General features: G+C 32.2%; 1 protein-coding gene across 3 annotated transcripts in view; it reads left to right on the forward strand.

Moving 5' to 3' along the window:
• The window catches only part of LOC145284895 (integrator complex subunit 3-like), a 165,089-nt gene extending 138,203 nt beyond the window's left edge, over positions 1-26,886 (forward strand). For all 3 annotated transcript variants that reach the window (XM_080133968.1, XM_080133969.1, XM_080133970.1), the window contains 5 exons: positions 604-771; positions 4,546-4,637; positions 6,096-6,168; positions 21,310-21,460; positions 25,055-26,886. In XM_080133968.1, coding sequence (XP_079990094.1) covers positions 604-771; positions 4,546-4,637; positions 6,096-6,168; positions 21,310-21,460; positions 25,055-25,126 — 556 coding nt within the window. In that variant the 3' untranslated portion in view covers positions 25,127-26,886. The remainder of the gene's footprint in view (positions 1-603; positions 772-4,545; positions 4,638-6,095; positions 6,169-21,309; positions 21,461-25,054) is intronic.
• The last annotated feature ends 1,052 nt before the right edge of the window (positions 26,887-27,938 follow it).

The following is a 27,938-nucleotide window of genomic DNA, read 5'->3' on the forward strand; positions in this document are numbered from 1 at the left end:
TGCAAACATATGATTTAAAGGTGATGATGTTATAGCCTTCAAGAAAGCAATCTTGTGCCATCCTATTCGACAGATGGAAAGTTTTAGGAAAGAAACTCTCTTTGTGAAGCATCCATTTGATGTTAAGCCATCAGAGGAAGAAGGAAATGTCTATATAGTTATGATAGCATTACTATGATTGTACATTTGTAATTTACACACCATATTTTTTTAGATAGGATGTTTTTTTAGATAGGATTTTTAAGTTAAATTCAATTTTTACAGTAGTTTTTGTTTAATTGTTTGGTGAAAGTACAGAATAGATAACAAAGCCTCCACCCACTCCCTATGTTAAGAGGGGTTTCTAAATGATAATCTTATTTCAACATGGTCCGTAAACTGCAGTCATATCTGATTATTAATTATATTTTTATACATTTGTGGTAGAATTTTCCATTGAATTCATACAATTTATTAAACTTTTTGACACTCGTGCTATTTTTCTAATTTATTTCTAAAAATATACTTTTTGAAAGAAATGTAATTGTTAGTTAGATTTAAAGAAAAAAAAAATCTTTCTTGCCAATAAATGTACTATTCTTGAATATTTTTTGTTTGTTCCAGTCCAACTGCCGATTTATTACGGCCTCTTATGTGTCGGGAGTACAAAAAGCAAGATATGTTTACAGTGTCTGTGTTAAAGTTTTGGGCGCAAGAGTATGAGGACCGTTTAGCAGAACTCATTTACAACCAGCTTGCAAAGGCCAACAATACACCGAAAAAACGACAAAGGTAAGACAGTTTTTTTTTCTTCATTCCAAATTTATTGAATAGGGAATTTTAGAGATGAATCGATGTTGATCAATGTGCATTTTAAATTGATTTCACATATAAAACAATTGAAAAATATTTTGTTGATAATATCTTGAAGTTTACTTTCATAGAAATGAAAAGATGATTTTTTGTCATTATTAACATGGAGAAAGATCATCAATAAATTAACAATATTATCTCATTTGAAAGAATAGAAATGTTGATGTAAGAAGTGGCTGTCCTCTCTCCATATTTTTCATACAGAAGCCACTCATTCATTTCTGCTTGAGCAGAATGAGTTAACATGATGTACAATTTGTCATGTCCCATATATAGTGAGACATTTGATGATGAAATGGATCCTTGCCCAGAATTCATATTATTTTAAAAAAACAAAATTAAAGAAAAATCTGATGTACATACTTTTAAAGAAACGAAAATATCATATACCAAAAATTATATAAATTGATCAGGTATTTTTTGTTTAAATAAGAAAAGCAAATTTTATGATTAACCGAAAGATTACTGTCTTGTCCACGATTTTGAAAACAATCTAAAATAAAAACGAAGGGAGATAACTCAATATAATTAAAACTACCAAATACTTGATAAATTTATATAATTTTTGGAATATGATATTTTTGTTTTGTCATGGGTATCTTAAATTGATTTCCATAGTACCAACATTATAAAATCTTTGTTATATATTATTGTTATCAACACAATCTATGGTTTTTGTCCAGAATTCCCCTATATTAAAAAATAAAAAAGGAAAATCTTTTTATTTTTTAATATAGGGGAATTCTGGACAAAAACCATAGATTGTGTTGATAACAATAACATATAACAAAGATTTTATAATGTTGGCACTATGGTTATATCTCATAGGATTAGTGAATCTCTCGACAAAGGCTTCCTTTCTAGGGCAATTGCTCTTGACATATCAAAGGCTTTCGATAAGGTATAGCATAAAGGCCTACTTCACAAGATTTCCAGCTACGGTATAACTGGAAATGTTTTCTCAATCATTAAATCATTTCTCTCTGATTGGCTCATAAGAGAAGTGGTTAATGGGCAGAAATCAGAGGCCCATAGTATTAATGCTGGAGCCCCTCAAGGGTCCATCCTGGGCCCAATTCTCTTCCTGATCTACATCAATGATCTCCCAAAACACATACTTAAATCGTTCGTTGACATCTATGCTGATGACGCGACCATCTATAGCAACACATGTAAGGCCGTAAATGATATTCTCTCTGATTCTCTCTCCTCTGATCTTGAATACATGGTACAATGGGGGAAGAAGTGGCTGGTTACTTTTAATGCATCTAAAACCAAGCTCCTATCTTTACACCATGAACACTCTGATCCCCATCTAGCATCAATTGAAATGGATGGCTCTCATCTAGGGGAGGCTCCATGTTTTGATAAGCTTCTGGGCTTTTTTACTCTGAAATAGAACACGTACATCAAGTCAGTTGCCAAGGTGGCTGGAAAAATGGTAGGATCCTTCTACTGCTCCAGAAGATACCTCACTGCTGATGCAATTCTCTATCTATATAACAGCCCAGTATGCCCAAGGATGGAGTACTGCTGTCACATCTGGGCAGGAGCTGCTAAAAACAGCCTATCCTGCCTTGACAGAAGACAAAATAGACTTTGTGGTTTAGTGGGGGATGCTCTTTTCTCTTCCCTGCAATCTCTCTCCCACAAAAAAGACGTTGTGAGCCTATCTTTGTTTTATCATTACTTCCATGGCAAATGCTCATCTGAGCTCCAATCTCTGGTACCACCTCGCCAATCTTTCACGATAAACACCCATCTAGCTGAAACCACTGTCAAAAATTTTCCCCATGCTTTATCTGTGCTAAAACCAAAATGTAGATTCCATGAACAAAGCTTCTTTCTTAGAAGTGCATGCCTATGGAACTCTTTTCCGTTTGCCTGTTTCCCACCTGACTACAACTTGGATGTCTTTAAGTCCAACATAAACAATGATGAACCGGCCCCTTAAGTAAGACATTTTATCAAATCTCTAATACTAACGATTACTATGATACTATCCCATTGATTACTGTACACGCAATAACCCTTATCCCCGAGTGGCTTCTGTGCCTTGATAAGTGGTAACTACCATGTAAAAAAAAAAATGTAAAGATTGTTTGATGATCTCAGGTTGGAACTTATAGTGTCTTTTTTGAAGGTAGTAGGTGTATACTAAAAATCTAATATCTATTAAGTTCAATAAAGCGAACTAAATCCTGTATGAATTAAATAGAAATTATTGTCTGCAGATACAAAATATACACAAAGAAATTATCGTCTGCAGTTTACAAAAAAAAGAAACTAGTCTACTAATGATTTGTATAGAACATATAATTCATTAAGTATTTGATAATATTAAGAACCTCAAACATAAAATTTAAACCTTTTAACAAAATACATTTAGTCAGCATTAAATAACTGAAACCAATCAATTATAATTAGCACCAATCAATTATAATTAGCTATTTTACTTGCCCAGATATTATAGACAGATTTTTAAAAAATGATCCTAACCATCAAATCATTACATAGCTGACATACCGGTTCTTATTAAATCACTAAAGTTAAGCTATGTTAGTACCAGAGAGGTGATTCTTCAGGAATATCAGGCGTTGTATATGGAAGGACAACGACACTGTTGTGTAAAAGTTAATGTCAAAATGAATTGCAGACTGACAACATCAAAATATAAAAAACCTGAAGTTGTAGTGATAGCATAAAAAATACTGGGTTTCCCCACATTAAACTAACCTTGTCCAAGCATCATAATTGGTTTAACATGCATTTTACATGCTGGAGTGTGTTGGCCAGCCTTTAGAAATTGGCTTCTAAACTAACCTATTTCTGACCAGTTCAACATAGTCTGCACATATCTCCCTATACTGCCCAGATGTCATCTTCATCTGAGGTCACCAGATCTAAATCGAAAACTCACATTACACATCTATCGTATTTAGTGCAAATGAACACTTTACATAACATGAACAACTAGACTCTATCTTTTTTTTTTTTTTTTATATTTTGACTAGCAGGGCTACCCAGCATTGCCCAGGGCAAAAGTATAACACAACTTCTATCTATCTCTTTCCCTCTTGCTCATTTTCTCTCTCCTCCTTCCCAGTCTTTATTCCTTCTTCACTCAACCCATTCCTCTCTTTGGACATATGGACACCATAACTCATCTGCATAAGGGAAATAACTAAATAAAAATAATTTGTTACTTCCCTTTACATGATAATATTAAAAGATAGATACATTTTGATAACATTAAATCCTATAAACAACCATTACTGAATCTTTTCCTTTTTTGAATTTTAGATATATATCTAGGATTTTGCTGATTTTAACAAATTTGTGGGTGTTTGTTGCATATTTTTCAAGTTTTAATTGGACACAAAGCAGTTGCCCTTTATATAATAGATTATTTTATAGAAAATATATTTGCTACTTATCACTAACTCACCTACGTAAATTATTTGTACAAGTAAATAATATAAATTAAATTTAAAAAACAATTTTGTTACTTGTTAAATTTTTTTTTATCAACCATCCATTGAAAGCAGAGACTGATTTGTGATTTCAACTTTTGCTTACCATTCGTTACTTATATCGCTAATTTTTTGAATTTTTATTTCATAAAGGAATTTTTTTTTTTTTTACAATCATTAATCATTCTTTTAATATTTTAAAATATATTCCTCATTCCAGAAATAATTCTGCGAAACGCGACAACAGTCCTACGCCTGACCAGGTGTTGTCTCATCTAGACCATATGAGAATGGTTTGTCGGAATGTATCTTGTAAGTAGATATATATAAAAAACCCAACTGCTTTCTCTGAAATATTTTCAAATGTTGTAAAAGCTTTCATATTTTGTTATAATCGCATTACATTAGCAATACACATGTAACATTGTCATTACATATTCACACGAACACAACACAACATATTGTATATGAAAGTCGCACAAAGAACCAAAGGAAAGAAATTAGACAAGTTTTTTTTCAGTGTAAACAAAGGCATTTATTACTGATTGTTCCTACACCAATTCACCTGATACATGTTTTCCAAGCCAGTGACGATATGGTCATCCGAAAATCTTGTTAAAAGTTTAAAAGTTAAATGAGTCCTGCATCTTATTTAAAAGTTTCTGTCATCCACCACATGATTAAAAAATCTCTGTGTCGACACGTGCTTAAGTCTCTCTCCACCACATATTTTTCCTCTTTTCTCATTTTTTCTCCACCTTCTTTCACTGTGATGTAACCTCACACCACGACTTGATCATTTGCATATGTGTTGGTGGTTTCATTACACACATGCAAAAAATTGAAATTGCTTAACGCATCTAAATAATGGCATACATAAAAAGAGCTTGATGATTTAAAAAAGAATCTTTTAAAATTTCTTAAATTTAACTAAAAATAAAAAAGTTATGACTATTTTTGTGCCTTGCATGTTTGCATATTTTCTCTCTTAAAGACCATATACGTTTCGTCATATTTTTGACACTACTTTTTCAATAAAGATGTTAATTTTGTTTTAACAAAGATATAAGCAACAAAATTTACCATAAATGTGTACTTTTGTGCAAGGAATCAGAATATGTTACTGAAAATCTCCAAAAATTAGCATTTTCCAAGTAATCTGTAGTAAATTCACGTAAATATTCTGCAATACTATAAAAATTCCATGTATCCATTAAAAAAAGAAGTTAGAGGATTCAAAGTTGAATTGTAATGCATTTTATGTATGAAAAACTGAAATCTAATAATAGGACTGTTTAAAAGTAAATATATTGGAAGATTTCTTTGTTATTATTGTAGATTAATACCTGCTAAATAGTCCCCATCTACCTCCCCAAAATATGTGATTCTCTCATTTTTAGGCAATTACGTATGAACATACTTAAAAACTTGGCAGAAAAAAAACAAAAAAAACAATAAAGATATGAATTCCATATAAAAATTTAATGTAAAATCTTAGATTTTAGGGCAATTCTAACATTTTAATGCACTGAACCATTGTGCGTTTTTTTTCTTAGACAATTATGTGTGGTTTAAGACGTTTTTTTTTCTTTCCCCCTTTACTTTCTCTCTCTCTTTAGTTTTTCTCTCTTTCTCCCTCTCTTTACTTCCGCTCCTCTCTCTTTCCTTTCTCATTAAGTTCGAACTTTCCTCCTTGTTGTTACTTCTGCTTGTTTATAAAATAAATTTTAATTTTTTTTCTTTACTTGTATTTGTTTCATTTACTTGTAGTTTTGAATCATGAAAGTATACAACATGCATTGCAGCAGGTGCAGATGTCGGCCTCTGAAGTGCAGAAAACAAAGTAAGTTTTTCTTTTTATCTACATTCAACCAGAATAATCTGTATAATGTGTATGTATATATATATATATATATATATATATATATATATAGTGTTTTTTGGTGGGAAGGTATCTAAAAATTGAAAATAATTGAATTTCCACAAGGTTCATTGATAGTAAGAGAACAAGTTATATATTTAAAAAAAAAAAATTTTTTTATATATATATTTAAAAAATTTTTTAATGTAAATACAGTCATATCTTGCTACAATGTGCAGACCGTTTCAATCATATTAGATATCATCAGGCAAGAAAAATTAAGGTACAAAAACTTAAATTTATTGTATTGTATTATTAAATTGTATTTATATATATATATATATATATATATATATCTATAATATAAAGCTGAATGTGTGTATGTGTGTGTACCTGGTCACGAATAGGCTCCTATATGGTTGACTATTTTAAAAAACTGTTTACATATAATGATAGAAGATGTATTGAGACACAGGAATGGGTATGTTTGATCCTGCAGAACGGTGGTTCATTAAAATTGTGGGGGTCTACGTTCCTGCCTGATCCACAAAGTATGGAAATAAAAAAACTTACAAAAGTAAAAAAAAACGTCTACAAGTGTTTTTGATATAGATGTACATAAGAATATTTTGATAAGTATGTTTTAACTTAAATAGGGATGGTATAATAAAATTGTGGGAGTCTGCGTTCGCGCCTGGCCTCCATAGAATGGAAATAGGCACAAACTTTAATAAAGACTTTTCATATCAATCTGCGTAAGTATACTTTGATAATTATGTTTCAGTTGGAAGAAATATGGTATAATAAAATTATGGGGTGTTCGTTTGCGCCTGATCTCCATAGAATGGAAATATGTCACAAAGTTTAACAAGGTTTTTTAATATAGATCCACAGAATATTGTGATAAGTGTTTCAATGTGAACAGGTATGGTATAATAAATTATGCGGTTTATCTATTTTATTTTTACTTTCATCATATTTTGCTTTGGTTTTGATACTCCCGAATTCGAACCTATCTCTTTACAACCCTTCCTTTTCATAACCTATCATACTTTAATAAATCAGAGTCCATTTTCTGTAGGCTGTTTTTGAACCCAGTCAACGACGGGTACTTTTGCTAGTATATATATATATATATATATGGAGAGAGAAAGAGAGAGACAATAACATTTATTTGTACATAATCGTGTTCCACAACCATTTTCTAAGACAAAATCGTCCGATTGCCAAACAAAATGAAAATTAATTATCTGGTATCGCTTCATGACAAACATATTATACCAATTTTAAAATGGATTGTTTCCAAATTGAATATAATATCATAAATAGAATGCTTTTATTTTCGATATTGATTTAAACGGTTTTAAATGTTTACACTTTGTATTCTTTTGATTTTAATGAAATGTGCATATGGCTAATTGCTATGATTTTCAATAAATAGAAAAGTGACTGCAGTTTACCAGAAACTGTATGTTTCAAAACACCTCCATCTGTCATTCAGCTACATTTCATTTGGTATATATTCTGTTCATCACACCTAACAAGCATCAGTGATTGGCCAACGGCACAACTCATTTGCATAGCCAGCGAAATATCCAAGCGTTCCCATCTTTGTGATGACTTGGCTTCTCTTCACTACATCTTTTTTCTTTTTATATTTAGCTGGCAGTTATTTTCGCTTTAAGAAGAACAAGAATATTTTTGAAAAAAAAATTCTTATTATTTACAATTTTCAGTAAGTAAAGACATTTATTTAACAAATATTTGGTTGACAATAATGATTATTTTATGGAAAAAAGACAAATTTTTTTCTTCATATAATCAACCCTAAAAAACCTTTTATTATTTAAAGAAAAATATTAGTAGTAAATTATATAGATAAAGAAAGAAAGCATTCATGGAATTTCCGCAGGTTTCTGCTAATAAAATATGATTGTGAAGCAATGTATGTCCTCCTTTTGACAGTGGCAGCCCCAATGCTTGTGTGCATCATGGTTTTCTTCATCTTCTCTTCTTGTTCTGGCCATGTTGATATCTCTCACAATGGCGACTGCTGAGGGTGTGAGCACTGGCTTACAAATATGAAAATATAAAAGAGAAAACACAAACTCTGACACATTCTGTTGATATCAGTTTTATTCTGGGTGTATATGTGACATCATCACAGAGAATGACCCTGCAAATGTTAATGTCCACATCTTAGTTGTCTGTTGAGGTTATTACTGTCGGCTGATTGATGTCAGCTCATTTCTGTCTACTAAAACTCTCCTGATCTGCTCTGAGTCTTAAGCTGTTGTCAATTGTCACAAACTGAAAACTGTCCTAAACTAACTCTGATTCCTAAATTTATTGAATCCTTATTGGAAATCTTAAAAATCTCGTTTTTTGTCTCAGTGATGAAAATGATTTACCCTCTTGGGCACTCTTGATTAATAGAAGGTGACCACTTATGCCCCTGCCTTGTCAGCTGGGAATAATTAATCATTCGGAAACTGACCATCGACCATGAGGTGTTTCCCTGTCTAAAGTGTTCAAAAAGATCTTGGCAGCCCCTAATCATGATTTTACTAATCATGCTTTCTATACTTTTGTTGGGGGCCTTGGATCTGGTGTGGGGAGGCCCATAGTATTACATTATTATGGAAATTGACTGGTGACACAATTTGCCAATTTTATTTTGTTCACAAACTCCTAAGGTTTTGGAGATAGTCTCTTACAATCATATATATTTCGAAACTGCATTACCTCAGGCCCATTGGCATATGATTAGAGTGTTTGCTAATGGGTGTAGAGATCAGGGTTTAATCCTTTTTATTTATGTATACTCAGTAGTCATCATTTCTCAATGGCCATAGACCACACGAGGATAAGGATTAATGAGTTTGCCTGAAGTACAGTAAAACAACAATGTGAGGATTGCTAATGATTGTTGCGACTCGTCAGAAATGAGATTATTTAAAAGAACAACTCAACAAGAATCTGAGGGTATTTAGGTTTAGTGAGTGTGAAACCCATTCAGAATGAGACTTCTTAATTATGAAGCAATCACCAAGTGTCCCTGCATTATTGAAAAACAAAGACTGTTAGACACTTATGACTGAAAATTTGACATATATATGCACCAAATTTGGTTGAGTTGAAAAAATAAATGTTCTGAATTTTTTTATACATGGCGTTTATTTTTTATTTTTAAAGTGGGGGGGGGCACCTTGGAAATATACAATTTTTTTTCAAATCTGTTGCACAAGAAAATTTGCTTGTCATGTTCAATTATTACTCACTTAAAAATGATAACACTCCTCCATTGAATTATTTTGTAAGATAGTTTTGTTAAAGATAAACTTGCTTTACAAGCTATATTATATATAAAAAGGAAGTTTTAAATAAAAGATTTCTTTTTTTCTGATTGGTCAATCAGCAGACCAATGAAATCCATGCAAATTTTTCATGACCAGTTTTTTTTTCTTGTTCTGTCTGATATGGTCCATTAATCTTTATCTGTAAACGACAAGAACAACAACAAAAACTTATACAATAAATCGTGATGAAAATTAGTGCAACAGTGACCTGAATATGTTGGGTTGGATACACTTAAGTGTTTTTGAAGTTATTTAAAACATCAGATTTTCATTTGTCTGTCAGGTTTTACAAAGTTTGTAAATATCACATAAATAAGTAAAAATGAAAGAAAATTTCCTGCTGGGAAAATTTACTTTTTATTTATTTATTTATTGATTTATTTTTTTTTTAAGGAAATAATCAAGCAAAGTTAATTTTAGATTTTTTTTTATTTAGATAAATAATTCAAGGCATGTTTTTCCACCTCACCTTCCTTTATAGAATGCAGCTATAAAAATAAACAAAATGTTTTCATAACATTAATGAATGGAATTTCTTATTGTAACTTTTAATATACAAATCGACAAAAAATTGAATAAATAAAAAAAATTACTTACCCTAATCTTTTATTTCAATTTGGTGCTTGTCTAGCGTTTCCCCTATATCAAAAAACAAAAATAAAGAAAAAATATGTATGATGTATGTATGCATGATGGAAAGAAAGCATTGCATACTAAAAAATCAGGTAAATTGATTAAGTAGTTTTATTTTTGAATAAGTAAATTAAATTTTGATTAAATAGTTATGATATTGCAATTACATTCTTTATTTTTGATTTTTAATATGGGGGAATTCTAGACCCTCACCAGGATTTTAAAAAACTTCTGGTTGCCACAAACCAGACATATTGCTACTGAAGCGTAAGAGCCTATTGTGATATAGAGTGGGGAGTTGTTTATTCACATTATATTTAAACTCTCTATGTTAGTACGGTTGAGGGAGCAGGGAGAGAATTCCAAAGGCAAGTGGCCCGAGGAAAATATTAAGAGTAGAAAAGTGATCCGTTGTGATTTTGCTGCAAGTTTTGTGGATTGATGATACAAGTGTGCCGTTCATCAGAGTTCATTTCATAGAAGTACTTATAAGACATGCATGGTGATGCTGCAGGGGCTAGTGTTTGGCAGACAATGCGTGTAAGAAATTCTATTTTTGCATCCAGTCCAAGCAGGGAAAGGCTAGTTTGTATACCAACCCAAATGAAGCAAAAAAATGAAGCTCCCTTTCTACTGACTGTGTTCCTCCTACCTATAGTTTGCTCTTTTCAAAATTCAAATCAATAGGCATCTCCCGTTTTTGTGTTGATCAGTTTTCATTCTTTTTTAGCAAGTGGCTTCATATTTTGTTCCCCCCCCCCGCCATTAACTACTCAATCGTGGCTTTTTGGGGACATTGTTATTTTCTCTGTCAATGGAAAGATGCTTTACCCCACTACCACTACCATCACTTAAAAAAAAAAAGAGTTGATCTCATGAAAGCAGAACAGATACTTCATTACTGATTTCTTCAAAGGAGGATGTGTAATATCTGAGAGGATTATGCTCTTAAAATGGAGGATGCAATTCCTGGGAATTATGATAACAGAACCGATACTACCCATCCTCATTAAAAGATAATGCAGCAATAATTTAAACACAGTTCTTTTAAAAAGAAAAAAAGAACAAACATTTTTATAGTATTGAAAGATTTTATGAAGTATCATCGAATGAAATAAGCCTGAACTGTTTTGATGTCAATATAGTTAGGATAGGTGAAAAGATCTTTTGCATTTATTTAGATACGTGTGTGTGTGTGTGTGTGTGTGTGTGTGTGTGTGTGTATGTATTTTAATAGTAATATGAAATCCTTTAAATATATGTAAGCAGAAATATAGACATACCTGTGTATAGGTGTTTAAATATGTGTTTATTTTTGCTTGCTTGTTTGTGTGTGTGTGTGTGAATAATGTCTGCCCCTAAATTGAGCGTTTATTAGTTATTAATTCCCTTCATTCTCATGGCAATTTTTGGTGGAACAAAGGTAAAGGCTTATTAAAGGTGGCTTTGTGACTGGGTTCGAATCTCCCGACCGACAGGAATTGTCATCCTACACTGATAATTGTGTAAGCATGAAACACTAGTGTTTATCGATAAAAAAAAAAATTATTTTTTAATTATAATTATCAAGCCCCTTTAAGAATACCTAATGATGGACTCAATTTGGGAAGTATAAACTGAGGCAGTCGGCGTTTATACCATGTTCATAACTTCCGTTGTTTAAACATTCAGGATTATCTAATGTCTGCACTCAAGTTGAGCATTTTTTTTTTTTTTTTTTTTTTTTTTAAATTCAATTTTCACCCCAAACAAGGCAAGGGGGCTACTATCAGGGACATAATTTGCAGTGGCATTATGAAGGGAGATGAGTAGAAAGATGTTTGTTCACATTACACTTGAACGTCTGTATATCAGTACAGTTGGGAAAGCAGAATCCCGGAAAGGAGTTCCAAACACTTGCAGTTCTGAAGAAGAAACTACTGGAGTAAAAGGCTTTCTTACACCTAGGGATCTCTACTGTAAAGAGGTGGGATTTAGCTGCTTGTCGGGTTTGTCGGGGGGCATTTACGTTGAGGAGGTACGAGTGCTTGCAGTTTGTCAGAGCATTCACCATTAAAGTAGAGGGATGCAACATTTCGTTGATGGGACAGAAGCTGAAGCCTAGATGACAGTTCAGGACCTATCAGATTGGCATCTCTCTTTTGAACCCTGTCCAGGAGCGAGAGACAAGCAGAAGATGCACCAGTCCAAATGCAACAACAGTACTCTATACATGGGCGAATGGTGGCCTTATAGAAGTACAAGATACTTTCAGGCATAAGTAATTTTCTAGCATGGTAGAGAGAGTCCACCTTCTTTGCAGCAGCCTTGGCAATGCTCTCAATGTATATATTCCAGTTCATGTTCCCTGTAAATGTTAGGCCGAGGAGTTTAAAAGAAGTACTTTCAGGCAATGTGTTCTTGGCCATTGCTATTGGTGGTAGAGAAGGTTTCTTGTAGTTATTGAAGGAAGCAAGCTTAGTCTTGGCAGCATTGAATGTGACCATCCATTTTCGTCGCCATTCCACTACAGGTGATCCTGTAGTGTTTCTGCCATTTCCTTGGATATGTTTTCCTGTCGTGTCTGTTATAGAGCATGGTGTTATCAGCATATATACGCATCTCACAGACAATTTTGTCAGAGAGGTAATTTATGAATATTAGGAATAATAGAGGTCCAAGGATAGACCCTTGAGGCACTTACATTTTTATCATATTGTTTAGATGTATGACCGTCGAGGACAACCTGGATTTTTCTTGTATCTAAGAAGGATTTAATTATGTTAAGTATTCTTCCAGTGATACCGTATGATCTAATTTTCCTGAGGAGAATTAACTATGATAGAAGTTGAGACTTAACCCCTAGATAATGCGTACATCTCCACATTCACTCTCACAGACACAGACATGTCCTTGTAATTTATATTTGAAACCTGACTTTATGTTCGTTTAATTATCATTTTATAATTAGTGGATTGTTTACCTAATATTTACTAGTCATGTCACATTATCCAAATTTAATAGGAGAATTTGTATTATTTGGATTAATGTTCTCATCTTGAGTGTTTGGAACTGGAAAGTAAAACGACATATGCTGGGTGATGATCACCTATTAAGCAAACTTAGTATAGAATTTAGTACAATATGGAAACCGTTACTTATAAATAATAGATAAAGTTCACCATAAAGAGAAACTCTATGTAGTGATGATTAGTAAAATTGTTCATCTAAAGAAAAAAAAAAAAAAAAGAATAGGTTTAAGGCATCCAAAATTAATGCTAGATTTTTTTTTTTTATTGTTGTCATTTCACTTACTTAGTTGTGAGGGGCTACTATTTGGGATTAGATTTGCAAGAATCTTATTTAAGGACTTGGGCAGGTAGATGTCTGTTCACATTACAGCTAAATTTCTACATGTCGGTACAGTCAGGGAAGCAGGGGCCCGGGAGGGAATTCCAAAGTACAGCAGTCCGAGGGGAAAAAGCTATTCGAGTATAATGCTCTATGACATCTAGGGATCTCTACAGTGTAGGGGTGGGAGTTCGTCCGAACACTTGCCATCGAAATACTTGTAAAACAGGCACAAGGATGCCACATTTTGACGATGGGACAGAGGTTGGAGTTTAGTTGATAGTTCAGGACGTATTAGGTTAGCGACTCTTTTTTCAATCCTTTCTAGGAGCGAGTGGCTGCAAGAACCTGTAGTATAATGGATAAAGTGTTAAGTAAAAATTCAGTTGTAAGTGACACACTTTGTAGATTAAATAAAGGGTTTGGTTTGAAATTTTGTGCAGATTATCGAGCTTAACAAAATACACCTGAAGAAGGTTGGAGGTTAGATCGGCGAAAGTGTTATGTGAATAATCGGCACGGAAGAGTTTCTTTATTCCCTTTATTCTATTGCCCACATTGGTTGCGCAGATTCTTACTAGAATCATGTACTTACGCAAGGGCTCACGTGAAGATTGCCAACATCTATAAATGAAAGTGGTGCTTAGTAACTAACCGGATTATTATCCGCTTCACAAGAACCACCCCTCAAAAGATATTAAAAATGTTAAATGTTTAAAGTGTCATGACAATAAAAATTAAAAAAAAAATAAATTATGCTTATACATGGTTTCACATATAAGAATTTTTTATAAATTAAAAATAATTAAAAAGAAGTTAAACAATTCAAATATGCCATGAATAAATTTGATTAGATTTGATAGAGCTTATGTTGTACTGTTTACAAAGACTAATCGAAACAGACAATGATATTCGTTATATGTCACTTATATGCTTTAACATGTTTTACCAAAAGGAAAGCACTTCATTGATATCTGGTGATTCTAACATTATTTAGGAATTTGTATCCCCAGTGTAAGGGGACTTCCTATTCTTATCTCTTTATCAATAAAATTGTGTCTTATATCAGTGTTTATAGTCGCTACATAACTTACACATTATTATTATTTTTTTTTTTTTTTTACTAGTAAGATGCAAGTCATCGTGTTTCCTGGTTAGAATATAAAAGAATGAGTTAATTCTAAAAAAAAATGTCTTCATACAGGAATTTCCTTAAAAAAGAAATAATAATAAATATATATTTTTTTTCTACAATAAAATGAACTATGAAAAACATTTAATTTTCAGAATAGATTTTTTGCTGGCTCCATGCCAAACTTTAGGGTAAAAAAATAAGTTTCATTCGTATTGTGTAAATTGTTTGTTGAAATTCATTATTGTTGTCCCTTGTACTTAGCTAACCATGGTCAATTTATTTTCTTTTTTCTTTTTGTGTGAAGGGATCAGTTTTCATCATTTGTCTCTCACTACAACCAAAAGTCTAAACTTGCTAAAAAAGTAAACCATTACCTATTTCTATTTGAAACAGAAAAAAATAATAATTTAGATGAGTTAAAAAAAAAAAAAAAAAAAAAAAAAAAAAATGTCCCCACCCCAATTTTCCCATCCAAAAATTGAGAAACGATGTAATTATACTTGTCTACTTTCTGCCAACTGGGAAGAAAGTGGGTGCTGATTACCAACTAATGTTTTTATAGAAAAGTGATACTGTAATACTTAGTTTGCTGCCCTTATGATAACTTATGATAACCAAGGTCTGTACAAAACCAGCCAGATCATCCCAGTAGTTTCTGAGAAAAAGTGGACAGACAAACTATATTGATGCTACAAGGGGTAGATTATTTTTTAGTCTAGAGGTTTGTTTTCTTTAACAGATCACCATCTTAAACTCTTACAAATATAAAATGACTACAAGGTGCCTTAAGTTTCCAGACTTTTTTCGTATGAGCACTTTTATTGATAGTATACACATGAAACCATAGTCCTCTTTGAGGTAATCTCCTCTGGCTGCAATGCACTTGTTGTACTGTTCCAACAACTTCTAGAAGACCTCAAGGAAATCCTCTTGTGTGAGCATGTCAGTGGCCCTCGTCACTGCCTCTTTCATCATCTCAATTTTCTCATGATGACAGCCTCTAAAGTTTTTCTTGAGCTTAGGGAATAACCAAAAGTCACAGGGAGTAAAGTCTGGATTATAGGAAGGGTGAGGAACTGTCTTGAGGTCCATCTTGGTCAAATAGTCTGTGACAAGTATGGAGCATCCTTGGAATAAATTTTGCTTAAATCTTCCGCATCTTCAGTTCCTTGTGAATAATTGTGTGTACAGTTCCCACACTGACATCAAACTGTGCACTTATTGTCTCTAAAGACATATGATAGTCCTTATCCATGAAATTCTTTATTTTGCCAATTGATTCTAGTGTTCTGACTTCCTTATTCCTCCCACACCTCTTGTCATCCCTCACAGACTCCCTGCCTACCTTGAATCTCTTATGCCACTCAAAAACTGGTGCCTGATTCATGCAAGATGGTCTAAAAGCAGTCTGAAGCATTCCATATGCTTCTGTGTCATTTTTCCAAGTTTTAAACAGTATCTTATTACATATCGTTCTTCTAAAGTGTCCTCATGTCCAGATTGCAGTTTTGAAATTCACCAGCTGTGATGACAATCAGGCTTTAGTCGGGTGTATTCTAATTCCTGCTGTAGCTGTTCATTTGGACTTGAAATCATAAAAATTGGTCAGTTATCTGATAAGATGTATAGAAATAACGTATTGAATTTTCAAGAGTTTATAACAGCCAAAAGAAAGCATGCTGAAATAATCAAGGAACGCATAGAATCGCAAAAAATAGGAACTCGTTATTTCTGGAAACTTTATAATAGTGTAGTGAATAAAGGACAATCAGTAATTCCTCCATTGAGCAACAATGGCGATTCTCCTCCAATTCCACCTTAGAGCCAACAAACAACTCCCTCCCAAATTTCCCTATGTGGACTGAAGCCACATTAGACGATGTAAAAATCACCCCTTCCCATGTTGCAATATCATAAAAAACTTAGACACCTCAAAGACAGGTGGACCTGATCTCATCCCTGCTATACTAATTAAGAAATATTCAGCTGAGCTAGCCCCCCCCATACTTTCCAAGCCCTACAATAAATTCCTTGCTGAATCTTGCTTCCCTAATAGCTAGAAGATACCCTCTGTGGTACCAGTATACAAGAATTCTGGTGAAAAAACGGACCCTCTCAATTATCGCCCCATTAGTCTCCTCCCACTCTTTGCTAAAATCTTTGAGACCATAATATGACCTTCACCTTCACCGAAGTGCACGACTTATATGACCTTCACCGAGGTGCGCGACTTGACACAAAAAAATACAACTTCTTAGTCAACTGCTAATGCACGCGTCACTGTAACGTCCAATGACAACAACAACAACGACTTCTCACTCGACCTGCCTTTTATACCACTCTCTCAATCCCTCCTCTTGCGCATGTGCCCGGATATTCCTGACAACCTTGAGACTTCCGCTTATAAAAACCCAAATTTTGTTGTCGCGCATGCCTACTCAAGGCACAAACACGTGGGCGTTTGTTTTGTTGTAAGTACTACACATAATTAATCAAGCACTAGTTAATCACCTCGCAAAAGCAAATCTCTCTGACAAACAATATGGATTCAGGCAATGTCGTTCTACTGCAGATATATTACGTCATCTCTGAATGCATTTACCACGTACTGGATAAGGCGGGCGAAGCCAGGGCTGTAGCCCTCGATATATCCAAGGCCTTGGACAAAGTCTGGCATGAAGGGCTGCTAATGAAAATTAAATCGTACGGTATAACTGGACATATACTAAAGATAATTGGATCCTTCTTGGACAATAGAAGCATGCAGGTTGTCATTGACAAGCGTACATCCAAGCAGCATAACATTAATGCGGGAGTGCCTCAGGGTCAATCCTTGGACTATTATTATTTCTGATATTTATAAACGACCTCCCTGATAATATTATGTCCAAGATAGGTATATTTGCTGATGATACAACACTCTATAATATGCATGAGGGAAGAACAGATGTATATAAATTTAAGTCAATGGCAAAATCGTTAGAAAATGATCTCCAGACTATAGTGGAATGGGGCGACAAATGGATGGTAACATTTAATGCTAGTAAAACTAAGCTGCTCTGCTTTAACAAGTACAAGACGCCTCTCCAACTACCTATATCCATGACAAATAATGCCTTACCTGAGAATTCTACCTTCAAACTCCTAACATTTGTGGGCAATAAGATCTGGAACAAATACATAGAGGACATTGCAAAGGTTGCTGTAAAGAAGGTGGGTTCCCTCTATCAAGCTAGAAGACTACTCACACCTGAGAGTATCCTGTACCTCTACAAGGCCACCATTCGCCTATGCATGGAGTATTGTTGTCACATCTAGGCTGGTGTATCTATCACTAGTCTCTCCCTCTTAGATAAAGTCCAAAAAAGAGTTGTCAATCTAATCAGTCCCACATTATCAACTAAGCTCCAGCCCCTGTCTCATCATCACAATGTTGCATCACTGTGCCTGTTTTACAGATATTTTAATGGAATGTGTTCTGACGAACTCGTTACACTTGTACCCCTCAACGTACATATCCCTGACAAACCCGCTTAGCAATAAGATCTCACCCCTTCACTATTGATGTCTCTAAATGCCAGAAAGCTTTCTATTCTGATAGTTTCTTCCCTCGAACAGCTAGACAGTTCTCTTCCTGCTGCCTGCTTCCCTGGCTGTACTGATATGCAGAAGTTTAAATGTAAGATAAACAAATATCTTGTTAATCTTTCCTAGACATGGCCCAAATAGTAGCCCCTTACATCCAAGTGGCGATATGCTTTGTAAAGGGTGAACATAAGTCAAAAAAAAAAAAATTTTTTTTTAATGCCTGTACAAAAAAAAAGCCTGGAAACTTATTTAAGGCACCTTGTATTTTGATTATTATTTCTTAGATATACAACCTTCCATAATGTGTAATTACGTTTACATTTTCTTACTATATTGGTATGATGCCAAACTTTTTATAACATAGAAGAAATATAAAAAGAAAAGTGAACTATTTATAGTTTGCTGATAGAAACCACATAAAACCTTTTCATCAACTAGAAATAAAATTTCCAAAATTCTTTTAGTAACAAATGGTCACAACAAATTCACATACTTCGTTACACTCATGCGTTTAAGTTTCATAAATACACTTTTATTTTTTTCATTTTTTTTTTACTTTGCTTTTATCATTTGAATACTGCTGAATAACTCTTTTATACCTGCATATGACAATATTGACTTAAAATACATTCAGTGTATACAAACAAAAATCTAGGTTATCGCTCTAGATAACATTTTATCCTGTCCTTAATACTCTGTAACTAACAAGTGTCTACTTACTCAGTTTTGATTTTCTTTTAATTCAGTGAAAGATTAAGTAATATATATATTCCTGATAATATAAGTATGTATGAATAAAGTACCAATACGAAAAATATATAAATGTTTATATCTTTTCTGTATTTATGTGTTAACATGTAAGAATACAAAAAATCTTTTGAAAAAAAATGAAAATGTTTCTTTCAAAAGCACATAATTTTCGACCGATCCTTTGGTCTTCCTCAGTATGAATGCAAAGGATCGGTAGAAAATTATGTGCTTTTGAAAGAAACATTTTCGTTTTTTTCAAGAGACTTTTTGTATTCTTACATGTTAACACATAGGAAATAAATACAGAAAAGATATAAACATTTATATATTTTTCGTATTGATATTTTATTCATACACACACACACATATATATATATATATATACACACACACACACTAGCAGGAAGACCTGACGTTGCTCAGGATTAAATGAGGATCAATTAAATCTCCTATACTTCCAATACTTTTATTGCCATTGAAATTGGTGAAATCGTCCATTTTTCAATCACATTAATTGATTCCTGCTCTAGTCAGAGACTCACCATGGTGCACCGGGAGAAATCTTCACAGGCCTCCCCTGCAATGACTTAGTCCACAGTACATTGTAGTCTACATTACACTATAGAGAACCTAATTTTTTACTGATGGTTTAAATTAAAGTTTAAAATACACAAGTTAAGTACTATGGTTCAATTGTGCTCTAAACATGAACATTATATAAAATTATTTAATAATAGATATTTAATTATCTCTAGATGTATATGTTTCACCCTTGCAACATAATGAGTGTAGGGTAACATACTTCCTAACAAGGCAAATCAGTTTCTTCACTTTTTTCTCTCAAGCCTGTATCTCCCCTGTGTATGTACTCTTTTTTTATTACGTTTTTCTGATCATTTTTATTTTTTTATTTAAAAAATCGTTGAAAAGTTTTTTTGGTCTTATTTTAATTAAGAATTATTGAAATTAGTTTTATGGTTGTTTAAAGAATTATTGAAAACGCCTTTTGTGCTCTTTTCTTTTTAAATAATTATTAAAAACATGTTTAAAATTTTTAATTAAAAACTACAAACAATTTTTTAGCAAATTCTTTTAAATTTTAAAAGCCAAAAAGAATTGATTTTAAAAATTTAGATTTTTTTCAATGAAAATTCAACACAACACATTGTTTTTTTTTCTGAATAATTTATATAAATTATAAAGGAACAGATGTCAATTCATTTTATATTTTTTTTAATTTTAAAAAGAAACTATAATAAAAAACAGTCTCCTCTCAACATGAATATCTTTTTAATTATAAAATAAAATAGCCAATTTGAAACCGTAAACAGATAGCCATGTTTTTAAAGAGTGACTATAAAGGGAGGTAATTCCTTTCTCATTAATTAATGTTTGCGATGATGATGATTTTTTTGTGACACTGGATGTACGTACAAATAAATTAATACTTAGATTATTGAACTTAGTTTTATTTTTTTTTTTTAAAGAATTATTGAAAACACTTTGTGTGCTATTTTTTTCTAGAGAATTATTGAAAATATGTTTAAAAATCTTAATTTTTTTAAATGATGAACTATTTAGTTTATGAAGCAATGCCAGCCATGGAACTATGCATCACCAAAATACAGATACCTATTAGACAGAGCTTTGAACACTTATTGTATATTTTTCAATAATGTTCTTTTCTTATATTTTATTTCAATGAATCACGTCACAAACCTCTTTATATATATATATATATATATATATATATATATATATATATATACTTGAAACAATATAAAAAACAAAATGCAGAATACTATGTCTTTTTTAAATTAATATTTGATTATCTCTGAAGAGAAGCGAAATAAACCAAAGACAATATTTTTTGTTATGGTTTGTGATGGTAAAGAAAAAACATAGGTATTCATCAAAATAAAAAAAAAGTAAACAAAAAATTGTGAACTGATTTGTTCTTTTCATCATATATAACCATTACCCAGTTGTAAAAGATACTTAAATATTTTAATTTATGCAGATTTTGTATTTATTATTATTATAGAGTCAGTTCTCTATCAATTATCTCATATTGTATCCAATATATAGTCGTGATTTCAAAAGTAAACAAAAGATATGACTTTGTTGCCATCAGCTACAGTTGAAACAGAAACCAAAATGTACAAGATTCAAACAAGCAAAGATATCTGGACGGTCCATAGAGTTTTATAATTATATATATATATATACACACACACATATATATATATACACAACTGTGTATTTTTTATTGAAGAAAATATTCCATTTTTGGTTCAACTTTTTAAATTGCAATCGTTATTTTTACAGATACAGCGATCTCTTAGCACTGGCAGAAGATTTTGATGACATGAAAAACACTCGAGTCCTTCGGGGTCGAAGAACCCGGGATACGTCATCGTCAGTGAAAGCAAGTAAACCTAAAAAGGAGGAGACTGAGAGTGATGCTACTACCAGTGAGGTGAGTGTTGGCATGATCAGATTCTTTTGGGAATTCATTGCCTTTGAATGTTGTCATTTGACTGCTGAAGTCCTAATGGTGAACTCATCTGGGTGATGCAGAGGGAGGGCACTCACCAATGTTGTTGTTGCATCATAGTTGCTTGGGTCAATACTAGTGTTGGGACGATTAATTGGAATCAGGGATAAAAAAAAATCCAAACATTTCGGGGTATCTGAATCGGAAAAATTTGTACATTTTTTCCAATGTCAAAAACAATTCTTTAATTTATTTTTTGTTTTTATTTGAAACTTATGGCAATCCAAGACATTCCATTTGTTTTTTAGATAATGATAGCTTATTTGGCGTCCTTGACAAAACATCATCCAACAGCTGTTTTAACCGAAGCAGCTTATCACATTTTTAGATGCATTCTTAGTAGTAATTGTAGTATTAGTATTATAAGAAAGAATTGTGTAAAACTCAATGTAAATAAACCTAGCCACTACCCGCATTCGCAATTCGTAAATATTATGATCTACACGGTATATAAGAAGTTCTATCGCTTAGAACTTCTTATATACCGTGTAGATCATAATATTTACGAATTGCGAATGCACATCGTGGCTAGGTTTATTTACATTGAGTTTTACACAATTCTTGCTATTTCGGCCTCTCTTGTGTTGATTCGTCTTTATCGTATAAAAGCGAAACTGATGAAACTAAGGTGCGGTTCTCAGCCTATGGGCTGGTAGCATCCAGTAAGCAATAGACGTTTGGTTAATGTCGGTTTTCACCGTCATCAGACAATTGCTTTCATTTGGACACTCCCCTAATAAACAGAGGAGTTGGTTTTCCCCTACATGTTAGGGAAACAAAACCAGACAAAGTTGGGTAAAAAAAAAAAAACTCAAAAGAACTATTCCACGGTAAAATTAAGTGTGGATTTGACCTCATTAAACAAGTATTTAAAAACTGTCTTGGAGAAATATTTAACTGCATAATAACGTGATGTTTGACCTTAATTTGAACTCATTCACTTTTTAATCGCTAAATTTAAATTTAACGCCTTACATTGCTTCCGTCGCCGTAGCGCAGGTGTATGTCGTCGGCCTATTAGCCTCAAGGCTCCGAGTTCAAGCCTACTTGCCAACCCCCCCCCCTTTTTTTCTTTTACATATCTACAAAAGATTTTCTTTTCCATTTTTAAAATCGCTGTTTTTTTGGTTTTATTTTTTTGAGAAGTTTAACATTGTTCTTTTTTTTATATTTAAACAGGTTAAGTTACCATTTTGTTCTTCTTTACCAATCACACACACACACACACCTACAAACTCCTGGGCAACGCCGTGTACCCCTACTAGTCTATATATATAAAAGACAAAACGGTCGCGCATGCGTTTTTGTATGTTCAAATGCTTTTTTCACCGGGGGTTCTTGGGGGTGGGTGGGGGGTTTGGTACTATATTTTAGAACATTTTTATACTCTCTAGATCATAATATCTATGATTTGCGAACGCACGTCATATCTAGATTTATTTACATTGACGTTTATAAAATTCATGCTATTCCTTCCTCTTGCGAAAGTATCTTCCCGACCTTTTGTGCCGGGACGTCCAGAAAGCTATCAGCTTTGATCAATCTGGGGGAAACCCCTCATATCAGACAATTGCTATTCATTTAGACACTCCCTCTTTGTGGGGAGCTGATTTTCCCCAACATCATGGGACAACAAACAAATAAATGAAACAGCGGAAAGTTGAACTGGCCTCCAGCCAATGTTCATTTCTGTAAGTCAACTGTTTGATTGACATTGCTAAATTTCAACACTTTTCACTTCCTATGGCCTTGTAGCATCACGGTAAGATCTCACGTTTTTTTTGAATTTCTTTTCAGCCTCCAGGTTCGTCATAGGTTCAAAACACTTTTGTTTTTACACCTATAAACATCCGGGCAACACCGGATACCCCCATTAGTTATTTTATAAAACATTGTTACATTAAATAAAAGTAAATTAATGTTTTTCTACAGAAAAGTATCATTCTTACGTCAAGCTTATATATAAACATTTGTATAATAATATAAATGCTAATACCACAAATAATTTGTTTAAGTATGTGATAAATTGCTTCAGTTAAAATATTTGTTGGAAGATGTTTCGTCAGAGTTGCCAAATCAGCTATCACTGTCTAGAAAACGAGAAGTGATGCAAAAATGAAATGCCTTGAAATATATACGGGAATGCTAAACTTACTTTCCCATAGCTAATACCAAAGATCAGATAAATATGTTTTGATTATATACAACTAAAATCCATAGATCGCATGCCTCCACAACTGTTTTTACGTTTGTGAAAATGTAGACACACATTACATGGATTCTTATAGTAATCCAGAAAAATTAAAAACAAAAATAATAAACAAAAATTGTATAACTTAGAGATTTTAAAAGAATTTGAATCAGTAATTTTTTTTTTTATTGGAATCAGAAAAAAATATTGGAATCACCCATCACCTAGTTAATACCTGGGAAGACAAGAATATAAAAAAAAAAAAGTGTTTCGCTTGGTGCAGAATTTTGGACGATTTTTTTTTTTTTGACAAAAGACTAATTTTGATTAACTTCAATTAATTTCAAAATCCAAAATGAAATTAAAACATTAATTGATACTTTCAGTATGAAAAAAAAGTTTTGTAGATTAACACGTTTTGCTACCCCCCCCCCCCCACACCTCTTGCCTTCCCAACTAAAAAAAGAATTTCTACTTTTGAGGGTGATTATGTGTGAACATCCTGAAAAGCTTGCAAAAAAAAACAAACCCTCAAAAAACAATTATTTATGAAGTTAGAGTGAGGAGTTTCGCATATGAATTTTATGTAAAATTACTTTCCTCATTTCTGGACTATTCTAGCATTTTAGAACAGTTAATCATTTTTTCTTTCTATTTTTACCATGGGAGATAAACCCTGTGCAATTTTTTAGATTAAGGCCTACTTTTTTAGATGATTGTGTGTGGTTTTAAACGGTTTTATGTGTGCTTTCCACTCTAATACAGGGATAGAAATAGAATTATGGGAAACTTTTTTGAGGAGAGTGGAAGCTTTTCATTAGAACTTAAGGCTAGTTTTAAGGGAAGCTTGCCATTTGGACAAGGGTAGTTGCAAGGTTCAGGAAAATAAATTTTAGAGGGGTCTACCGCCATGGTAGGGTAAGATACTTTGTTTTAATAACCTTTCAACATGACCGCCTTAAAAAAATCTACACAGTTTATTTTCTGTAGGAAAATGTCTTTGATTAAATTGCCAAAGGAAGGATAATTCTAAGCTAAATTTCACTGGAGAAATGGGTAAGTTAGGAAAAATGAAAGGGAACATCTCCTTCCCCACCCAATAGTAGGAATCCTCCTAGGTGGAGAAGTTAATCTCGATTTCAGATATTTTTGCTGTAGACTACTCTCATCCTTGTTATATAGAGAATATTTCTGTAAAAGAAATTACCATTAATAGATTGAAAAAAAAAAGTTTTATCAGAATTAATTTCTTTCTCATTTGAACTCTTTCAATTTGATTATTTTTATATATATAAAGTTTGAATTTAATTCTGCGTTCTTTTCAGGAGGAAGATATCAAGCCAAAGCCGAAAAAACGGAAGAAAGGTGTCATTGCCGTGGAAGATGATAGCGACTGAATTTTGACAAAATGTTGATGGACTTTTCTTTTGGATGCTCCTCTTTCCCTCTCTCCTCTCCCAACCGGCATTTGTTGCATAAAACCCTTCTGTTATGGACGATAATCAACCAATCGGTGGTTGTTAGCCTCATGATATCACCAGTTTCATTGCATGTGTATATCTGTTTGCATGTGTGTATGGTCGCTCGATTAATCATTTGTCATTGAACAAAATAAAAAAAGAACTAAACAGAAGTAAAATGTTTAATAATGAAGAGAAAGAAGAAAAAGAAATACAGAGTAAAAACAAAGTGTCCTCTTTTAAATTCTGTCGTGAAATATTGAAAATTTATTTTAATTAAAAATGAATTCTCAAAACTAATAATAAACAGATTCAGCAACATCAAAACAAAATGTATTATTATTACTTTGCACCAGGTTAAAAAGGTATCAGCTAATTATGGAAGATTTCTAGGTGTTTTTGTTGTCATCTATTCGATGTTCATTTAGAGGTATTGTTTTTAACCTTTGCAAAATAACAAATATTTTAAAGTTTATTTAGGTGAAAAATTAATTACTAAAATGCATTAAGCCTATTCATTTAAGATATTAAAGAGGACATTAAGACTATTTAATTTAAATATTAATATGACATTAATATAACTAAGCCTATTAAAAGGTTAAATTACTAAGGAGATATTAAGACTGTTCAGCTGAAATATGATTTACTAATGGTGACACTAAATGCTCTTAAATTCAAAGTTGAAACTTTGCTAAATTTCAACTCTTGAATCTCAGTAGCTAAGAAAATATTTTTTAAACAAAACAAATATATTTTTATGTTCTTGAAAAATCTTAAAAAATTTGAAAGAACTACCAAAATTTGTAACTTTTTTATTATAATTCATATAAATAATCTTGAATGGTAATTTAAAGAAGCTGATTATGAATACTAAGAAATTATTTTATTTATATACTTTGAAGATCTTGGATATCATGAATTAAGTTTAATTATAAGATTGTAGAAATCTCAATTTGATGTTTTCTGACCACTGAGTAAATTTACTCTGTATTGTCTGACAAAAAGAACTTAGCATTTCAATTGCATTCTCTAAAAAGAATTAAACATTTAAAAAGTATTTTTCAAAATGTTTTTGAAAATGTCACAAGGCACTTATCATCATTGTTTGTATATGAACAAAATTACCTTTTATTTAGACATTAAGGGAAAATGTATGCATATATGTGTTCATATCGTTAATCATTTTAATTTTAGATATAGCAAACTTATAGATTTTTTTTTATTCATTTAAAACAAGTCTTTCCTTTCATTGTTTCTCCTTTTGTTTGTCTTTTTCATTTCATCACCATCATCATAGTTCCAATCAAAGTTCTACTTTCTCATCTAGATTATTTTTTTTTTCTTTTTTTTACCATATGCCGCATCCGTGGCAGAAACAGAAGCTGTGACATTAATCAGGTTATTTTTTCATATTTTTTGGGAAGAGCAGTTGCCGGGGATGAGGAAGACAGAGCTTCACCCTTTCTTAGGTGAGGAGACTTGTTGCTTTTGCAGCACCATTAACCAAAACAAAAAAGAAGACTATTAATGTGAAACAATTTTATGGATTTCATATTTCTGAAGAAGACAAAACAAGCGATTGATGAGAGATTGAAAAATAAAATAAAAATATACTTTACTCAAATTGACTGATGTGAAGTTTTACATTTTTTTTTATATACGCGCACACACACACACACATATATATATATATATATCATAAAATACATCTTGTAAATGCTCAGTGGTCATCATCATTGATGAACTGGTTTAACTACAGTTTTCTGATTTAAAAAAAAAAAAAAAAAAAAATTTGCTTCACCAGCAACCTATGCATTTCTCAAAAGAAAAAATTTTCTCTTTGAAATATATATATATATATATATATATATATATTGAATGCTAAACTTAAATTTTCTTTTCTGTATATGAAATTTCACTAAAAGAAACAAAATGTCCAAAAAGTCAAGCAAAAATCTAAAAAAAAAAACTGCAGAAACTTTTTAAAAAACTTGTTTGGACTCTCATCATCCTTATTGCCTAACATTCAAATCATTATGACAGTTTCTTCTTCTTCTCAGCATAACCTCTGAGAAATTATGAAGGATTGGGGATGCATTACAGTACCTCCCCTCTCACCTTTATCAAATACTTCTTTTCAGGGTTCCCCCTAGACTAAAAAAAAAAAAAATCATGAGAATACATGTGTATGAAGTGGTGGAAAAGATTGATAACCCTGAAAATTAACCCCCACCCTTTGATTGCTGCCCTCATTCTAAAACTTTTTTTTTCTTATTAAAAAACAAATATTTTTAGACACATTTTTTTTTTTTTTCATCTTCACCTAATTTTTGGGAAAATATACCCATTAAATAAAATACCACTTCCCCACCCAAGCTGACAAAACAAAAACATTATTGGACTTCAAAAATACAAATAAAAACAAAATACTCTTTTGTTTTGCTTTATTTTTATTATTTTTATTTTTTGAATGAAACATTTTTTATTTCATGTAAAAATATAAATTTTCTTGTATTGCTTTTCACACATGGTATGTTTTACCAAGATGTCCACATATTAATGCTGTTATTAAGTGAGAGAAACTCCTACATAAAGTGATCCTCATTGGTTGCAGCTATTTGTTAACCTGCAAGATTGCATTAAAAAAAGGTTGATGTGAAACTTTGTTTTTTTTTTGAAGAAAAAAAATAAAATCTGCAATTAGTGGAATGCAAAATCAGGTGAATAAAAATGTTTTTCTCATCATGAA

The sequence above is a fragment of the Euprymna scolopes genome, chromosome 9 (assembly GCF_053919585.1).
Source record: "Euprymna scolopes isolate OS-2025 chromosome 9, ASM5391958v1, whole genome shotgun sequence".
Lineage (NCBI taxonomy): Eukaryota > Metazoa > Mollusca > Cephalopoda > Sepiida > Sepiolidae > Euprymna > Euprymna scolopes.